The following is a 20,298-nucleotide window of genomic DNA, read 5'->3' as shown; positions in this document are numbered from 1 at the left end:
TTTTAATTTAGACCTATAGCTTGTGAAGAATAAAGCTTTATGGGAAACTAGATACTTTGATCCTTATTATTTATTGCTATGGCCCTTTTATGTCCTTGTAGGCCAGGCTGATATAAAAAACTGAAAAAAAAGCTGCAGTCTTTAGAAAGACCAACACACATCTTAATATTTGACACAAGCTGTTAACAGATATCCAGTGGAGGTCACTTGAATATAATTAACCTCATTATAATGGTCAAAGTGTCTGTGTTGAGTGGTTTTTAATGATAGGCTCCAGCCTGTATTTGAGGGTAGCTCCACCATAACGTACTCAGCTACACTATTGGGCTAGTATTACTTATTGAGTTACATTTTAAAAAGGTTTAAATTTTAATATCTCAATTTTATTATTTAAAGATAACTGTAGCCTATAATAAAACTTAATGGAAAACGATAAGGAATCTTATTATCTTTATTTAGCGTTTAAAACGCCATAAATATCAAATGATCTAAAATGAGAAAATTGAATGCGTTAACCAATAAAATTTTTGCAAGACATGCAGCTTATTAAACATGTCCTGTGACAGTACTAGCGCTCCCTCACACGGGCGCGTCCAGTGGGCGGTGTTTATGACCAAGCCCCGCCCTCCACGGTCATACCCCAATGAGCCGGTTTCACTGTTTCCTCTACACAAAGATACACAAGCACACGCCGCACGAGAGGAGCAGGACCCGTGATGCACAAGACTTTCCCGTAGATCCCACCGGAGTTATTTACCCGTTATAGTGCTTTGGGATCAGTTTGTCAAGTGTTTGAATAAATAAGTTTAAGGTTTATGAGAGGAATTACTGTCTGGACTCAGCGATGGGAACTTGGGCTTTGTGCTGAGTGAATGCAGCGTGAATGTGGAGCATCTATAAAGTGTGCGGAGTCAGTGGTACTCTAAACACCCCAAAACCGGGACAATAGGACTTACAGAGATGGATACCTTTTTTATTGAGGTAAGAAAAAATTTAACCACACCATTGTAACGATCGGTCATAACGCTGTATTTACTGTGATTATAAAGAAACTGTCATCTGTTCATTTATCTTTAACATGAACAGCTATATATATATATATATATATNATATATATATATATATATATATATATGCTTTTATAGTAAAATAATTACTAAGAATTTAATTATTTTGCTGAATAACTATATAAACATGGTCTATAAGTCTGAAAAGGTGCACATGGTTCATTATTAGGTGTTAAATCTGTAAAGGTACTCTGTCACTCCAGATGAGCAAAAAATAAGCCATTGTCACACCTATTAAGTTCAAAGGTTATTTAACACAAGTTCCTAGCCTTTGAAGATCTGCTTTCAGGACAGGGGTGAACAAAGTACCATCTTGATCTAAAGTAAAATGCTTACAAACGCCTTGTGATTCAGACCCCAGGATGTTTCATGTAAGGAATGTGAAATTCCTCCTCTGTTGTTGTTCACTGTCTGTCAGCCAGAAAACAGACCTGCTGACAATGAAAGCTTAGACCTCACAGAGAACACACTGACCCACTCCACCAGTATAAATTAAATACTGCTGTATAAATTCTGGTGGCCCTATAAACCCCTTGCTCCAAATGCTTGAGACCACCAGAGTGGTAGATGTACGGTATCGGAACAAAAATGGAGTGGTAGTATGATTAATGGAATAGAAAAAAAAGTAAAGTTATTTATTCACCTACTTGTCATTTATAAGGCTGTATGCTGTTTTTATCTATTAATCTCTTGTTAGTGACAGTTCATGTCTGTCAAGCTCTAAAACATCTTAAACTAACATCAATGAAGTATTATCCAAAAACATTTGTGTTCCACAGAAAAAGATAATAGCATATGGGTTCGAGTCGACATGTGGGGTAAATAAACACTTTCAGAAGGTTAATTTCTGGGTGAGCTTTTCCTTTACTTTCTTTTTTGCCAAAAGCTACACGCGTTGTTTTCTCCCTCTGGTGGTCTAAACTTTTTTCAGGGTCTTATTAAAAAATACTTGTGGCAGTTATTGGTATCTCATTAAACTGTTTCGCACACAACCCATTACTTAGAACATACATACATATACTGTACATAGAAGTGACAGAATCATGCTTCTCTGTCATTAGACAAGCGGCACGAGCCACAAATGCAATAACATAATACAGCTAGAGGATATTCAGCATCCAGGACATAAATACAGTGTCGTATGTGAAATGCGAAGAATGATTAAACATCTGTCTGGGGTGGATAGAGACGTCCGAGACATATCTGACATTAAGGGCTTGGACTCAGTGTATATCCGGCCGGAATGAAGAGGCTTAGCATGGTCAATGTAAACATTATTTATAGACATGGGCCGCCGTCGAGAGGAAATTCCCATTCTTTACTTGGCACAGCGGACAGTGGCTTTAATTAATCTGGAATTTAACAATCGTGAGTAGTATTTTTACAGTCACCCTTGGATCTAAACTACAATTATTGAGGCATGAAGATGTGAAGTTATTAGGTTTGTAAATCGGGACAAGGGTTAAACTAACATTCCCATGATTGTAACTGATATATCAAGCATTACCTCACATCTCCTCTGAATCTACATGTGGGACAAGGCGCAATATTGCTAAATCCATAAACCCCCCAGGTCGTGTTCTTACTCAGAAAATCCCTCATCCATCCTCTCCCATCTGATGAGTCACTAAACTAAATACTCAGTGTGTGTCAGACGTTCCTGCTGGTGCTCACCTATCCACGCCTATAGATCACGAGATCAGCGACTAGGATTACAGTGACGGTCCCAGACGCACTGGTGGGTTCATCCTTTCATGGAGAGATTTATGAAGCATGAAGCTTCCCGTTCCGCTCAGCACAACACCTGTGATATGGTCATCTGGGATTTGAACTTTCGCTTAACCCTTTGTTTCTCTTGTGTCATTTTTACATTTTAAATAATTTGCATGTTCTCATACTAATATCTTCCACTTGAAGCTAGCTGGTCTGGTGAAGGCACAGACCTGGTAAAAAATTGGCTGGTGATTCCTGCTCGCATACCAACCTGAAGAATGGTGTTCAATGCTAATAGAGCCACGAATACATCAAGTGTCAGCTATGTTAAAAATACCCACAAAATCCTCTTCATAGGAGCAACCTAAAAAAGGATAGATGAAACGATCGTGTCGCCTGAAGCAGCAGCTGCCCTGCTTTAAAGGAGGAATTCCTGCTTTTAAAACGTTGAGCGGAAGGGTGTCTCGCATTCAACACCGGATTCATTTTCCAGACACATTCCTGTCCGGAGGATCCCGGTCCTCTTAACCCCGACCCGAGATTCCAAGCCAGGGCTGGTGGTCACCTTACAGCTTTCAAAATGTAGTTCTTCTGGTTTGGGTTTCACACAATGAGCCTTATATAGATTGAGTGCTTTCCAACTTGTGACTCAAAGCATTGCTGTCGCGTATTAGTTATTCATGCGGTGACATGGCAGCGACAAATTATTTGCTGATAGATGACAGTTAAATAAACTGTTGACCACAGTGTCGATACAGTTTGTGAATGAGATTTAAACAAACAAGGTATTTCTTATTGAATGCTTTGCTGTGGGTCAACACTGAGATATTGGTGGCTAGTAAAATCAGAGCTTTTCCTTTTGTGCTTTGTTGAGTGTGCAAGACAGGAAGACTAAAACAATAAAACTGTTGTTTTCCTGATCCTGTTCTCTGCCACACCTGTTTTGTTTGTGCAAAATTATAGTCTATAGCATTTTATGGCCCATCTTTTATTGAGAAGAATATTGAAAATATTGTAATATTTAGAGATGCACAAATACTAAATTTCTCCACCGATACCCATTGCTGATTATTCGGAGTGAAATCTGCCGATGCTGATTATTTGCTGACCATTTCTAAAGATTAAATGAATATTTCTTAACTTTCTGAATGTTGTAATTCATATAATGACTATTAATATTGAACATCAAAACTAATGTTTGTTAACATTAACATTTTTTATATCCATTGCATTCTACTGTCCTCTTTTGATTGACAGGATACATCGACCCTGATCATTGGATGTTTTCAAATTATCGGCCGTTTTCAAACTATTGGCCGATAGCTGATAGTGTGAAAAATAGCTTTTATTGACTAAAACCGATTATTGGCAGATATATCGATGCATCTTTTGAATATTTGCTATTATCACAAGTGTAGTATTCACATGATATTGATAATCGTGGTTATTAATATCACGGTTATTGACCATTAGACATGTGCCCAGGGCCGGACTTAGGAGGATGGGGGCCCCTGGGCTTGAGTTGTTTTCGGGGCCCCCGTACTATTTAAAATCATATGTTTGTTAGCATTAGTAAATGTTTTGACCAACAATGACACTTGTTCATTGGTTTACACGTTTATAATGCTTGTTTTGACAGTGGGAGCCACAAGTGGTGCATTTATAGTGTGTAGGAAGTTTCAAACATACTTAAATGCAAAATCCAACATTAATAATCAACATTACGATATCAAGGGGACTACAGTTTTTGACATAATCATAAAGCCCTACCATTATGTATATTAAAATTAAATTTATTGATTCATAATAAGAAAACTACTAAAAAGGAACAAATGTGTGTTCTCCCTGTATTTCTGGAGGATCTTGAGAGATTATACGTCTCGGATCTAAAATTTGCGAACCCCTGCATTAACATGAAACCAATGATGAACAATACAGTCAGCATTTATTAATCTTGTTTATTGTTAGTTAATGCCAAATACAATTGTTCATGTTAGTTCATGGTGCATGTTCAATGTTTTTAAAAATATTAGTAAATACTGAAAATAAAGATTAACAAATGCAGACATGTAATCTAATGCTTAACTAATGTTAACAAATGCAACGGTGTAAAGTGTTAAAATATATTCGTATTCTATTGCAATTCCATCAGTAAAGCATATGACAGATGTATGAGTTTGAAATATACATTAAAATTGTATTCATATAATGAGATGAAACGTCTTATTATGGCTTAAATAGTTTCATAATAATGAGATGAGTCCATAGTTTTGTAAAGTCTAGTTAACTGAGGTTGTGCTGGGCAAATATGGCACCCCTCTGTTATAAATCGTTTTAAATCTTTTAATTACTTTATGACTAACATAACATCATTTTAATGTCAAATTCTTAAATGTAAATCTAAGAGACTGTTTAATGCAGCTCACAGGCCATGAATCCATGAATGGTATATCTGCAAGGTATCATCTTAATTTAGCATTTACATTTTGCCAGATATCTCAACGTCAGAAATGAAATAACTATCTAAACGCAGTTTGAAAAAGCACGAGCAGTTTGTCCCTTCACGCGTCCCGTAGTTCGGTTGTTTTTACAAACCCGATTCCAAAAAAGTTGGGACACTGTACAAATTGTGAATAAAAAAGGAATGCAATAATTTACGAATCTCATAAACTTATATTTTATTCACAATAGAATATAGATAACATATCAAATGTTGAAAGTGAGACATTTTGAAATGTCATGCCAAATATTGGCTCATTTTGGATTTCATGAGAGCTACACATTCCAAAAAAGTTGGGACAGGTAGCAATAGGAGGCCGGAAAAGTTAAATGTACATATAAGGAACAGCTGGAGGACCAATTTGCAACTTATTAGGTCAATTGGCAACATGATTGGGTATAAAAAGAGCCTCTCAGAGTGGCAGTGTCTCTCAGAAGTCAAGATGGGCAGAGGATCACCAATTCCCCCAATGCTGCGGCGAAAAATAGTGGAGCAATATCAGAAAGGAGTTTCTCAGAGAAAAATTGCAAAGAGTTTGAAGTTATCATCATCTACAGTGCATAATATCATCCAAAGATTCAGAGAATCTGGAACAATCTCTGTGCGTAAGGGTCAAGGCCGGAAAACCATACTGGATGCCCGTGATCTTCGGGCCCTTAGACGGCACTGCATCACATACAGGAATGCTACTGTAATGGAAATCACAACATGGGCTCAGGAATACTTCCAGAAAACATTGTCGGTGAACACAATCCACCGTGCCATTCGCCGTTGCCGGCTAAAACTCTATAGGTCAAAAAAGAAGCCATATCTAAACATGATCCAGAAGCGCAGGCGTTTTCTCTGGGCCAAGGCTCATTTAAAATGGACTGTGGCAAAGTGGAAAACTGTTCTGTGGTCAGACGAATCAAAATTTGAAGTTCTTTTTGGAAAACTGGGACGCCATGTCATCCGGACTAAAGAGGACAAGGACAACCCAAGTTGTTATCAGCGCTCAGTTCAGAAGCCTGCATCTCTGATGGTATGGGGTTGCATGAGTGCGTGTGGCATGGGCAGCTTACACATCTGGAAAGGCACCATCAATGCTGAAAGGTATATCCAAGTTCTAGAACAACATATGCTCCCATCCAGACGTCGTCTCTTTCAGGGAAGACCTTGCATTTTCCAACATGACAATGCCAGACCACATACTGCATCAATTACAACATCATGGCTGCGTAGAAGAAGGATCCGGGTACTGAAATGGCCAGCCTGCAGTCCAGATCTTTCACCCATAGAAAACATTTGGCGCATCATAAAGAGGAAGATGCGACAAAGAAGACCTAAGACAGTCGAGCAACTAGAAGCCTGTATTAGACAAGAATGGGACAACATTCCTATTCCTAAACTTGAGCAACTTGTCTCCTCAGTCCCCAGACGTTTGCAGACTGTTATAAAAAGAAGAGGGGATGCCACACAGTGGTAAACATGGCCTTGTCCCAACTTTTTTGAGATGTGTTGATGCCATGAAATTTAAAATCAACTTATTTTTCCCTTAAAGTGATACATTTTCTCAGTTTAAACATTTGATATGTCATCTATGTTGTATTCTAAATAAAATATTGAAATTTGAAACTTCCACATCATTGCATTCTGTTTTTATTCACAATTTGTACAGTGTCCCAACTTTTTTGGAATCGGGTTTGTACTTTGTTTATTAGTTAGCAGAATGTTTTCATTTTTTATTTACATGGATGGATTTAACAGTGTTTGCATATTATTTACAAGAACCGTTTATTGTCACAGAACGGGAAATATTAGAAATAAACTCTATATTACCAGTTTTTATTCAGAGATGTCTGCAGAACACAACACTTTTCATAACACGTTTTTTGTAAAAGCAAAGAAAGTGTAACAACAACAACAGCTAGTAGACTCTACTGCATCTACCTGTGGATGAACCGATCTGTCGTGTTCAGTGAGCGGACACAGACTGTGAGGAGCGAGCGTCAAACGGATAACGCGGAGTGGAATCATATAGCGGTGTATTCAGAGAAAGTTTTTCGCGGGGATGTGAATTCTCTCTACTCTACTTCGTCTACCAAAGGGCGCCAGCCTGTGAGGGCAAATGGGCAGCGGCTCAAGCCACAGAGCCACCCAGTGAACGCGTTCCGGCTCCCGTCGTCCGCGAGTTTCAAAGGAGAAATAACGAAATAAAACCGGAGGGTGGCGGCCTGGCGGGAGATGGGTGTGAAAAACGGGAGTGTTGACAGGTATGCTCTGGATTCTCTGCCTAAAGATCAAGGTGTGGTGCCATGGGTGTAAAGAATCAATATTTTCTAAATGCTGTTCTTTCGCGTTCTTGTCTCTCAGTTTTTGGTTTTCTTTAAGCGCGGCACTGCGATTGCGCTTGTCAGCCATTAGAACAAGCGTCTTAACGAGCACGAGCAGACAGGTTTCAACTGAGGAAAACTTGATGGATAGAATCCACAAATAACCAATCAGGAAACGCCAACATGACTGACGGAACGTTTAGCCAATTAAACGACATCATTCCTTACATAAGGCAGTGCTATTGAACCTTCGTAGGCCAATGCACAAAGTTTAAATGAAAAATAAAATGATTGGCATATAACTAAACAAATCAAATGAACGAGAGCAGGCGGGGCCCCTGGGCTGGTGCCCAGTCAAGGCCAATGGTAAATCCGGCCTTGCATGTGCCGATATTCGGTAATGCGATTAATTGCGGTAATGGATTAGCACGATGTTGTTATCGCGGGCACTTTCAAATACCGCGAAAATATATCGATTTTTAGAACGTCCATTTGTTTATTTTTCATCAACCGGATAAAAGTACACTGCGTGTATGCTGCGTAGGAATGCACACTCTGATCTAAACGATCCCGTTCCCCATGTGGAGATGCCTACGTGTGTGTGTGTGTGTGTGTGTGTGTGTGTGTGCGTGCCCTGCTGAGCAAAAGACGCGTGCGCACTCTGATGTAAACAGTTCCACACGGAGAGGAAGCATGGCAGAAGGAGGAACGCTGCCGACGATTTATCCCCCTTCTAAAAGGGTGAAGTCTGAGGTTTGGAAATATTTTGGGTTAAAAGTAAGCAGAGTAATGAAATTTGACAGTGTGGCAGAATAATTATTTTAATTATACGTTGATGGAGCGCAATAAAGTCATACACTGTCACAAAGTGCGAGTGAATTTGCTGTTTATAAATGTTTAGCTTGCTATAATAGTTAACACACTGGCTTGGCTTGTTATTCAAACAATAATAATAAGAATAACATGAATTGTAGTACTAGCATTGTACAGACATAAGTATATTTAAAAGCAGTTAACAAAAGTTGTTCTTTTGCAGTTTGCACTTTATTCTGTTTGAATAAACTCACTTTATACATCATCTGTGTGTTGTTTTATTTATATTTAAATGTTTGAGGTTCTCTTTATTATTTAAAATAAAGTTGTTATCAAGAGGAAAACACAGAAGTTGGTTTATATTTTCAACCTGCATTTCTCATAGAATTGAATACTGTGATAATACCGCTTACCGCGATGAAACATTAATCAATAATCGCAGCATGGAAATTTGATACCGGCACAAGCCTATTGACAATACAGGTATATTGTGAAACTATAATAAAAGTAATAATAAAAAACGAATAAAATATCTATGAATGTTTTTTCAAGATGTTTACAGCATGTTCCCATCAAGAGTAGAGCTGTTGTCAATTTTAAGGACCCTTGTTGCACGTGCAGGAGTTATGCAAGTTCAAACTGGTCTGCTGTTTTTGAGCTGGGGACAGCGGCAATCCCACAAGGTCATATAATCCTATTCGATGCAGTCATAAGCAGCAGTCTGAAAGGGTTGATTATTCTCTAGACTGCTCTATTAGTCTGTCTGAAAGATACAGTGTTTTGTGGGTTCACTAAATAGCCATATTCTTTTTATATGCGTTATATTAATTCAGAACTTTTTTACATTTCAGTGCATTTTTTATTTATGCTGCAAACTCATCAGAGATCAAGTTTATAACAAAGTTTGTGGCAAGCTTAATGAGCAAGTAAAAATATCAGGCTTAATTTGTATACTGTCAGCAAAGTCGTCACCAATGTTTCATGAATATTCAATACACCCTTAGTTACAGTGTGCATCTGGACACAAAACCCAGATGGGTTCATCCGGAGACTCTTTGTTCAGACCGTTGGCTTTATTGGTCTTGTGTATGGCCAATCTGTTGCAGCAGCCTGCTAATTATGGGCTTTAAGGGATTGGTGTGTTGAATGTGCTGATGCTTTGATATACTTACTTTCTTTTAACAGTTGAAATAGAGATATCATTTCAAAAATCATTCCAGACACTGGCAGGATTTCAAGTCACATGGTTTTGAAGTCACATTTACAATCTTATTAAAATTAGATAATTTAAATTTATAATATTATCATAAAAAGAAGGCCATTTTTGCTTTCGGTCATGGAGGTACATGACCATGCATGAGGAAATCACAGTAATCCACAATGGTCATGGCTATTGATAACCACAGCTAAGAACTTGATGAACACAGGCTATATTCTTTGCGGGGGAGAGTTTATTCAGTCGGGCCTCCATAGACATTTTTAGCTACTGCTACAACATTGCTTATGCGCTATTGCGCTTAAAGCTCTACTATAGATCTAACATTTACATCCATGTCATGTCACACTCAATAAGTATTTTGATAGGTAAAACCGCACATCCGTCATGTTTTTATGTGTAAGTACTACACCCCTTGTACTACACCCCTTCCCCCTTCATTTCTTAATACTGTACCTCTGCCCTCTGTTGTATGTACATCTGCCACTGCTCCTGCCCCCCTGCTGGCCGTGGATCTGCAAAATTGAGCCATTTAAACACAGCTTTTGTTTTGCCTAAGGGCTAAATTATGTGGAAGAAAAATCCTTTTAGTGGACAGTTTGTGCCAATGTACCAGTCAGGCAGCTTGAGGACTGCAGCTTGAACATTGTTTGGCCAAGATCTTTTTTGAGATTTTTTTTGGAGTGTGTGAGATCACTTCCCGTTTCCCTCAGAGAGATGTGAAAATACATTGGGTTTGTAACATCCAATATAAAACAAGCTGAGTGATATTCCAGTGTAAAGTTCCATTAAATATGAATGATTGTCTGTTTTGACATAATAAACCATATGTACAAATTATCATCACCTCAGGGCCAATATATTTGTCAAATAGACCCACCTTTTCACAATATCCGTACCATCCCATCCTTCCTGTCCTTCTGGTGATGGTGAAGCATTATTATATGCCCTGTCAGTGGCTATAGCTCGGGGCAATCGGAGCAGACGGGTGTAGCAGACAGACTTTAAAGGCTCTCATTAACACAATCAGGCCTTTTTTTTGTAATCTGTTCACAAGAGACGGATCCCTGATAAGGCCCAAGAAATATTCACGGGGATGCTGTGGAAGGACACGTCCAATAAATACAGGTCAGTGAGGTCACAAAATAACGCAAAATAACTCAAAGCTGGGTGTGGCCGACATTGGTGGATGTTGAATTTGTATGGCGACTCTATGTTAAGTACAACAATATGTTCCATGAAATTCAAATTTTTAAAAATATTTCATTGTGTTTCCTTAGATATTGTACAATCTCATTTTATTAAATTGTATTAAGGGGATTTTTATGTAAGAATATTAAAGGTTTGGCCATCCTGTCATAATTTAAGATCGTTTCACCATGATTTGTTTCATAATAGACAGCTATAATGTTACAGCGCATTAATGCTATCTCACCACCTGTGACCCGACCTGAACGTCTCAGCTCTCCTGGTGATAGGATAAAACTGATTATGAAAAATGATCGCTTTTATTATTTATTAAATTTCACATACAGGTGAATCTGCTGTATTTGAAACTGTCTTTTAAGAGAAAATGTTGAATGCTCCCTTATTCGTAAGTCGCTTTAGATCAAAGTGTTTGCTAAATTATATAAATGTAAAATCTGATATACAATGCAAAACATCCCTAGAGCTACAACAGAAAAACAGCCTACTCCACACATCAGTTTAAAGTCCTTGAGTGGTTAATATGTGATTGTTTATTTATTACAGGGCAAAAGAAAATTCTCTGTAGTGGGAAAGTAATGTCCATAAGCCTCACCTCAGTTTTAGAATAACACACTTAACATATAACTGTTTAGCTGGTCCAGAAGTTGAGTTTCTTTTTTTAGTAAGAGTTCTTCCCCTGTGATTAAGACATCAAGCAGAGCCGTCTGTGACATGTTGTGGATTACAGACATCAGTCTTCAAAACAGAGTTAAGCCCAAACATTTGTGAACTGTCATCCCGTAAGAGTGAAGCCGTATCACTGAAAACAACTGTAATTTATTTGTTTGTTTGTGACTCATTCATCAATGATGCTTAGCAGTTAACATGTTCAACAAGTAGCAAGCTACTTTTCATGTTATTCCCTGGCAAAGAGTTGAACAAGTTTGTTTGTGTGTGTACAAGTCTCATTAGTGCAGTGGAGAAATTACAACATGATATTCTCAGTGGGGATCACAATTTGTGTGGCACTCTGGCTCGTATTTACTGAGGTGCAGATGTTATGTACAGACCAGAGGAATGCTGGAATACCTTTAGCACACAAATGGCAAAAAATAAGTATTTTCATTTGGTTTGATGTTGTTATTTGATGCTGATTTGAAGCACTCGCGCGACACTGATGCGTCAGTCAACATTTATTGCTTTGCTGGCTCCCCACATTAGACGGAGTCTGTGCAGCAGCAATAATCTGACTCAGTCGAACCTCAACAGCTGTTGTACAGATAGTGCTTTATGGAAAATGTATAGTGATACAGTACAGTGGTATTGGACTTCTCAAAGCCTGTGATTGTAATGACTGAAAACAGACCTGTGAAATAGTAGGAATCTCTTCTTTTGTGTTTAAACAAAGTGAGTGTTTTTTTCTGTTTTCTCATTTTCAACATAAAAAGTCAAGACCAGATATCTTACCGGGTATTTTGGTATTGCTATTAAACTTCAGATTTGTTTATTGGAAGATATAACCTACTCTCTACTTTAAGACATATATTTCTATTTAACAATATTTTGTGAGATTTGCAATAGATTATACCTTTATAAATAAATAACAAGATGGTATAATCTAAAGTATAAAGTATTTAGCTTGGCTTACAAGAATAGTGCACCCAAAAATGAAAATTCTGTCATCATTTACTCACATTTACTAAGGTTTACAGCTATGTGTTTGTCCACACAGAACTTGTCAACAAAACATTTATCCACAGACTTCATTCATACTGTGTCTCCAGGCTGTGCTTCATGCAAATCAGTCAACATCTCAGTTGTAAGGTTAATACCATTAAGTATCAGCATCTCTGGATGCTGACAGCATTCTCTCTCTGTTGTGGGGTCCGAGGGAAGTCTGGGAAGTGTCCTCCCCTGGGCCTTACAGGCTCTCCATTAGCTAATTTCTTATCAGCTGCAGTCAAGCATCAATTATTCATACTGCTGTCAGTCTGGTGACGGAACATCAAGGCTGTTTATCTGATCCTGTACAAAACACTGCCCCTTCTCCACTACTGTCAATTCAACTGTGGATTTACATGTTCTCAATTGTTAATGTGGTAAATGTATCGCTTGCACGTTATGTGAGGACATTTGTTGGGGATAATTCCTGAAATGAGTTTGAGAATGTTTGAGTACAGCATCGTGTGACCATCAAATGGCCCCACTCATTCCTATTGCATGTTAAACATCCATTGCTGTTGTGACCCAGATTTCAGGTGTGTTCTGCATGATGTCACAGAAGTCGAGGGAGGCTGAGGACATGGGGTTGGGGAGAGTGGTCTTGGTTTCACAGATCGTTTGACAGTAAACTCACAGTAGTCACAGTTTCCCCTCTCCAACTACACTTGTGATTTGTGAATATTTTGTGTGGCACACATGTTCTTGCGATTTTGGTGAAATCGAAAGATTGACTTTTGCACAGATGATTAGAGATCGGCATTAACATGGTTTCAAAACCGACTAGTTGAAAAACTACATGAAGGTATATGTAGTTGTAAACTCATATATTAGACAGGTTGACCATCATCACTAGGGTTGGGAATCGATTCCAATTCTGAATTGGAATCGAAAGTTTAGGAATCAAATCGGAATCGAAAAAGAATAAAAATCAGATACTTTAAATTAAAATGCCAGTTTCTCATATCAATTTCTGTGAGTATATTTTCAGAAATGTGCACGTGTTAATGTGATCTTCTGATCTCAATAAAATCCCTTATAAAAGTTAACCATATGTTTACTATAGTAAGCATAGTATTTGCAGTAAAGCACAAAATTACCATAATTTCATAATAGGAACTACAGTTTATCCATGATGTAGTCAAACTATGGTAACACAAATTGTATTAAATGAGACAAAACATGCTTGCTACTCTATGTGTTTATACAAAACTCATAAATAAATATATATTTACAAACCAGTCAATAAGCAGGACAACATACGATTTGATAAATGATGACAGAATTTTTTTTTATGTGAACTTTTTCTTTAATATTAAGACCAGGGCTGGACTGGGAAGAAAATTCGGTCCTGGCTTTTTTGGCCCACATCGGCCCTCCGCCATTTCTGTCGACGGGGGTGGGGGTTGGGGGGTGCATGGTCGGGTCTGTCGACCGGGGGGGTGACATGCATACGTGTCTTCTGCATTCATGTTGCGGGCATTCGCATTTATAATACGTCTGTCTGAGCAGCCCAAGCATCTGTTCCGGCCCCATACGTTAGCGGCCCACCGGGAAAACTCCCGGAACGCCAGATGGCCAGTCCGCCCCTGATCAAGACTATCCTCATCAAAGCACATCTGTAGGTCTAAAAGGTATTGAACTCGGAAGGGCTTTGGATGGTCAACAGCAATAATCTCTCATCCTCGTGATCTCTCATCAGTTTCAGGTTATCCAATCCAACTCCAGCCATCTAATCTTTTCTTGACCAATCCCTCTTCATTCCAGTCACTCGGTAATCCACAGGTCAAATCCCCAAATCTGAAACAACTCAACCTGAGGACGCTGACTGGTTTGGTATAGAAAAATGTTGGTTTTAACTGCATGTTTTTTGCCATCCCTGCTGAAAAGAGTTTTTACTAAATAAAAATACAGTACCATTATGAACCATTAGCTTTTTTCCATTAAAACCTTTACAAAATTCCTTTTTGTACTGTGTTTTTGGGTATTAGGATTTAATGGTGTTCGATTGGTTCCCATGTGCCCAAAAACAGCCCACCAATAGAATCCATCACATACCAGTAGACACCATTATAGTTTCCATTAAATCCAATACAATTCCCCTTATAACCATTAAATCCATTTAACTTTCTATAGAACGTGTTATCAATTCCCATGAAACATAGAAAATGTATACCTGGAATGCACTGTAACTCACTCTGTATAAAGCATCAACTGTATAAATGTACTGTAAATGTAATATTACAACATAATTCTATTCCTGCAGTCTAAAGTCAGTCAATATCAGCCTTTTTACTCTTCACTACAGCTCAGGTCCTCAATGATGTAAAGTGCTCCTCACATGTGCATAGCTGCTCTGAAGGAAAGCCAGAGGTCAATGGAGGTTTCGGTATTGTTATGATAATTTGAATAAGTGTCACTGTTTGAAATCTAAATAGTGTGCAGGGATGCCATTGAGACAGAGCGTGACCAGCTGCTTTGAAAAGAAAGCTTTATGATATTGGCAAAGACCCCTGGAGCTCCTCTCAAACAAACCTGAGTACTAAAATACTGAAATGCCACATAGTGCTGTGTGATCGGAAAAACATGGCAAATCTCTTTGTCTTCATTTGTGGAAGTTGATTGGATCATTTGATACTCTTGGTCTTGGGCTACCTGCCACAAGTAGAAAGAGACACGCCACCTTGCGCTATGTATACTCATGAATGATTCACGCTCATTCATTAGCAAATCTCCTCCAAATTTGGCGCTGTTAAACACACAACGGTAATAGTAGAGGGTTCAGAGTCACATGATGCTTGAAAATGTGGTTTTTGTTTTTAAAATCACATCAGGCTATCTGATGTTTGGAGCAGTAACGGCTGAGTTAACGTCTCTTGTATTTTGTTAAAGGTCTAGTGTATGAAATTTAGCGACATCTAGCGATGAGGTTATGAATTGACACAGGGCAAAGATAGGCTATCGTAAGATTTGCGTTTCTTTGCCGAAGGAGATAACATATTTACGAAACATGCTCTGTAGAGCAGTTTGTCCATTTAGGGCTTGTAGAACACAACATGGCAAATTCTATGCAATTCCAAGCTCATTTTAAGTTAATAAAAACATAACGCTTCATTATGTAAGGTCTTTATACACCTCTGAAGACATAGTTATGTATATTATATTGAATTCTTTCAATTGATCCTCCAAAGAAATACACACAGCACCTTTAAAACCACTTTGGATTAAAGTGATAGTTCACCCAAAAAGAAAAGAATCTGTCATCATTTACTCACTCTTTTGTGAGTAACTTTTTGACTTTCTTTCTTCCACAGAACACAAAAAAGATACTTTGAACACAAAAAAGATATTTTGAACACAAAAACGATATTTTGAAAAATGTTGTTAACTGGCCCCCATTCACTTGCATTGGTTTTGTGTCCATACAATAGAAGTGAATGGGGACCAGTGCTGTTCGGTTACCGACTTTCTTCAAAATATCTTCTTTTGTGTTCTGCAGATGAAAGAAAGTCGTAAAGGTTTGAAATGACAAGAGGGTGAGTAAATGATGATAGAATTTTCATTTTTGGGTGAACTATCACTTTAACTATTGTCTTACAGTAGGTTTATTTCTTTATTATTATTTAACTTTTGCAAATTGTGTCTTGTATTGATAGTCATAGTGTGTAGAAAGTATGGGAAATAATGAACAAAATAAGATGGGGAATGACATGTATCATGTCCATGTCTTTAAATCATTTATTAATATTTAAATAAGATCAAGTTGCTGATGTTTCTGTAAAGCAAGAACTCTATTCATGTCTTAAAGTATAAAGCGAATATTTTGTTCGGACGTGTGCTGCACTTTGACAGTCTAAACTCTGCGTCTTAAGCTGCCCAGCTGGCTTTTGTTGAGGGGTTTCCGCTTGGTTGCCCTTGGGACCCGAGCATGACCATTCTGTTTTGAGATGGTCGAGGTGATGGAAAGGTGGGAGAAGAATTGAGGAGAGAATGGAAGGAGGTTTGTGTTTCTGTGACCATCTGTTGCCTATACAGTGCAATGCAGCCCATGCACAAAACATGCAGCATCCTGCAGCTCTCATATGGAAACTCTTTAACCTCACCACATAATGTATGACATCACAGAGCGGGGCACAGCGGTTTTCCAGCCGTGCCAGTGGAGACATGTCTGGTTTCAAACATTGTCATTAAAGTGGGATTATTATAGGAGAGACGTTCAGACTTTCTCTTTCCTTTAGAGTTGACTCAAAATAAATATGAAACCCTGGAATTTATGCTGTTCAGCATGACTTAAAAATAGATGACATAATAAAGTTTATGTTTTTTGGGGATGATGTGGGGCACAATGGGTATCTTTAATGCTAGGGTGTAGTTGCTAGTTGCCAGGGCATTGCTGGGGTTTGTATCTCATTGCTATGTGGTTGCTAGGGTGTTCTGGGTGTGTACTAGGGCTGCTCGGTTATAACAAAAATCATAATCACGATTATTTTGGCCAATATTGAGATCCCGATTATTTAACATGATTACTCACTAAGTTTTAAAACAACATAGAAAAAAAAAACTTGGCTTTTAAACTGTGAATTCAACTGAAAAATAAATGTAAAGAAATAACACAGCTGAACAACTGTAAAAGAAGGGGGTGCGCTGTGGATTTATACCACAAGAAAAGAGATGATCCTTACAAAATGGGATGCGGCACAATAATCGTTTTACGTCGATTATTATGTTTTTGTAATTGTTGGAGGCCAAAATTGACGATTACAATTATTTTCGATTAATTGCACAGCCCTAGTGTGTACTTGCCAAATCAAAAGAGCTAACCCAATGATTTCCCATGACCCTTTGTTAGCCTGCCATATGATGTTTTGCTGCATATTGTAAATATGGTTTGGGATAAAGCAGGGCTTGACATTAAGCATTGTCATGTGGTTGTTCTTCGGACAAGTAAATTTGACATTCACTTGTCCGAGTACAAAAATGACTTGTCCAAAGATAAAAAAATGATATTTCATTTGAATTATAATATAATATAATCAATATAATTGTTTCGGATTTAGATTGGTCACGTTTGCTTCTAAGCATTTTAACTAGTGTCCGCTTTGGCCGCCTGAATTTGGTTATAGGCCTACTCTCCGTGACTGCTATAAAACAATGGCAAGCAGTAATTATTATTAGTGTTAAGGCTGTAAATTAACTTTTTTTGCACATAGCACTGGTGCTAGAGAGGTTTAAAGTTTGGTAGCACAGGCAGAAATGTGCAAGTGTAGTTCATTATGAATAGGCAGATAACTGACAAAAGACATTAATGTTACATACAGATGGATAAATTAGGGCCATGTCATTTTTAGATTACCTAAATTTGTTTTCATATTTCTAAGTTCTGTCTTTTTCCTTTTTTACTATACAATAGTGGTATATTTGTCCACATAAATTACTGTAGATTACTATAGTATTTACTATAGTAAACTGCAGTAAAATTCCTACTATATTGTTTTTGAACTTTACTATAGTATACAGTGTTTATCAATTTACTACAAGGGCACTTCAATTTTCAATAGTACACTACAGTATTTTTTGTCTGAGTGTTCAATTTAACGGGACTTTTATTTTGACGGGTCTTTGGGAAGACGCTTGTTTGCAGATAGCTTCACTCAAACAGTAAAACTTTCGTAAAATAAACTCTCAGAGCAACTCTGGAGATGAAGTTCATGTGTTCACGTCCTCATACAGTGCAGCACAGATAAGTCCTCGACCATCACTCCTGTTATATGTTAAACTGTGCACATAATTCACTCAGACACCCAGCCAGATGACATTTAACGTTAAATAACAGGATTCCGCGTCCGCGTGGACTCAGTGCGGTGCGCCATTGATTATTGTCACACAAACAAGCACAAACACGCAGCTCTGTCTAATGCACATATTCTTATTATTCTACATATATGTCGCACTGTTAATTTCTTCAAGTTACTTGTCCGGTCGGGCAAGTAAAATTCTCTCTCACTTGCCCATACAAAACATTTACTTGTTTACTTGACATTGACAAGCCTTAATGTCGAGCGATGGATAAAGGATTATTATAGGACCCATGTAATCCTCATCTAGGTGAAAATCATGTCTGGAAAAGTAATCAGAACCTCAACAAGGGATCATTCCTGTATATTGCACAGACGGTGTGAGGAGAACGATCTGCCAAATGATCTTCAGCATGGGTTTTTAACCTCTTCAGCTCAGGTGCATATTTTGCTTTTTTGACCTCAATTTAAAAGGGTGCCCTACCCAAATGCATTGGAGTAAATTTGACAAAAATGGTTTCATTTTACAGAAAACCCTCTACATGTTAACAATTTGACAATAATTTGACAATTCTATTCTTTAATTATTATTTTAAATAATGTTGCAGAATCCATCTTATTATAAAAATGTTGCTGCAGCCTGAGGTTCCATCTGTCATATTTATTGGTAGGCTATGATTTGTCATGTTCGCTTCTATTTACTTGCATACACTAACAGTCTTTATTCTGAGCATATTTTTTTATTTATCAATTACCAAAAAATAATAAATAAGCGGATCAGCTCATGTTTACTTCACTTTATCTATAAGAGAAAATCTTCTCACAAGGAAAGTAATTGAAGCACGACTCCACGTGCCATAAAGCCTGAACGTTATAATTCAGAATTATAACAAAGGCGCTTAATCTACCGCAGACCTGCTTCAGCTGTAATAAAAAAATTCTCATCACGTGAAACAGTTTTTCTGTGTCCGGTGCCAGTTGTAGACCTGTCTGACCCATCCCATGATTCTTGATTTTAGATGAATAAAAACGCTTTAGGTGCCCTGCTAGTCTTTGTAAATTATGCCATTGTGTTATCCGGAGTGCACGCCTATGGCACACGCTAAGGGGTGGAGGATTTTAATCGTGTTTAGTCTTGTCATTCGTTTGTGAGGATTGAATGTGGCAGAGAAATTGAATGTTTGCTGTTTCTCTGTAATGGGACACACATTAGCAGACAGTTTTAGTTTATCTTTCCTTTCTTTTTCTGTTTAAATGCCATTTTAACTCAGTCCCGTAGGCCCCTGAGCATTACTGCTACATTTAGCAAGGCTTTTTAAGCCTTTCACTGTGAAAAGGCGTCACTGTGTTGTGAAGACCACATTCACTGTGTTGACACAGATGACAATGCACTAAGTAAAGAGATAACACAATTGTATTCTCAAAGATGGCTTTCTAAAAAGAGACGAGAAGTGTCGCGCCACATTTAAAAAAAACCAAACATTGTTTTATATGAGGGTACTGCGCCTTTTGTTGCCTCCATTACAATGTTTGAAAGCTTCAGTTACTATGACCATTTTTGGTCAGTTAAATCATGTTTTTAAACTTCACCAGATGATCATTTTAATTAATTTACCTGAGCATAACATGGATTTACCTGTCTGGCATGCCAAACACCAGGTTATTTTTACCCTGAACTTGAAACTTGAATCTGTCTGTCCTCATTATGATCCAGCCTATTATCAACTCAACTTTATTTATATAGCGCTTTTACAATTTTCATTGTTACAAAGCAGCTGTACATGAGACATATTGACTATAAGCAAAATAATTAAAGTTGTACCTGCAAAAACAAGAAAAGGTTGAAAACACAGAAGACAGACATACCCACATACAAAACACTCCACACACACAATATGCACACGTACTAACACACATAGACATAGAGACACACACACGGATGCGCACGCACACACACACAACACACACACACACG

General features: G+C 37.9%; 1 protein-coding gene across 2 annotated transcripts in view; it reads left to right on the top strand.

Annotated features, from left to right (window-relative positions):
* Positions 1–679: 679 nt before the first annotated feature.
* myo10l3 (myosin X, like 3) overlaps positions 680–20,298 on the top strand; it is a 204,169-nt gene continuing 184,550 nt past the window's right edge. The window contains exon 1 of one of the 2 annotated variants that reach the window (XM_057335987.1): positions 680–981. In XM_057335987.1, coding sequence (XP_057191970.1) covers positions 961–981 — 21 coding nt within the window. In that variant the 5' untranslated portion in view covers positions 680–960. Of the gene's footprint in view, positions 982–18,627; positions 18,763–20,298 lie in introns of those variants that run through there. The other variant, XM_057335986.1, reaches the window with a different exon arrangement.

Source organism: Triplophysa rosa, linkage group LG6 (genome assembly GCF_024868665.1).
Source record: "Triplophysa rosa linkage group LG6, Trosa_1v2, whole genome shotgun sequence".
NCBI classification, from domain to species: Eukaryota; Metazoa; Chordata; class Actinopteri; order Cypriniformes; family Nemacheilidae; genus Triplophysa; species Triplophysa rosa.
Note: the sequence above shows the minus strand (reverse complement) of the source record. Positions and strands in the feature narration are given on the sequence as shown.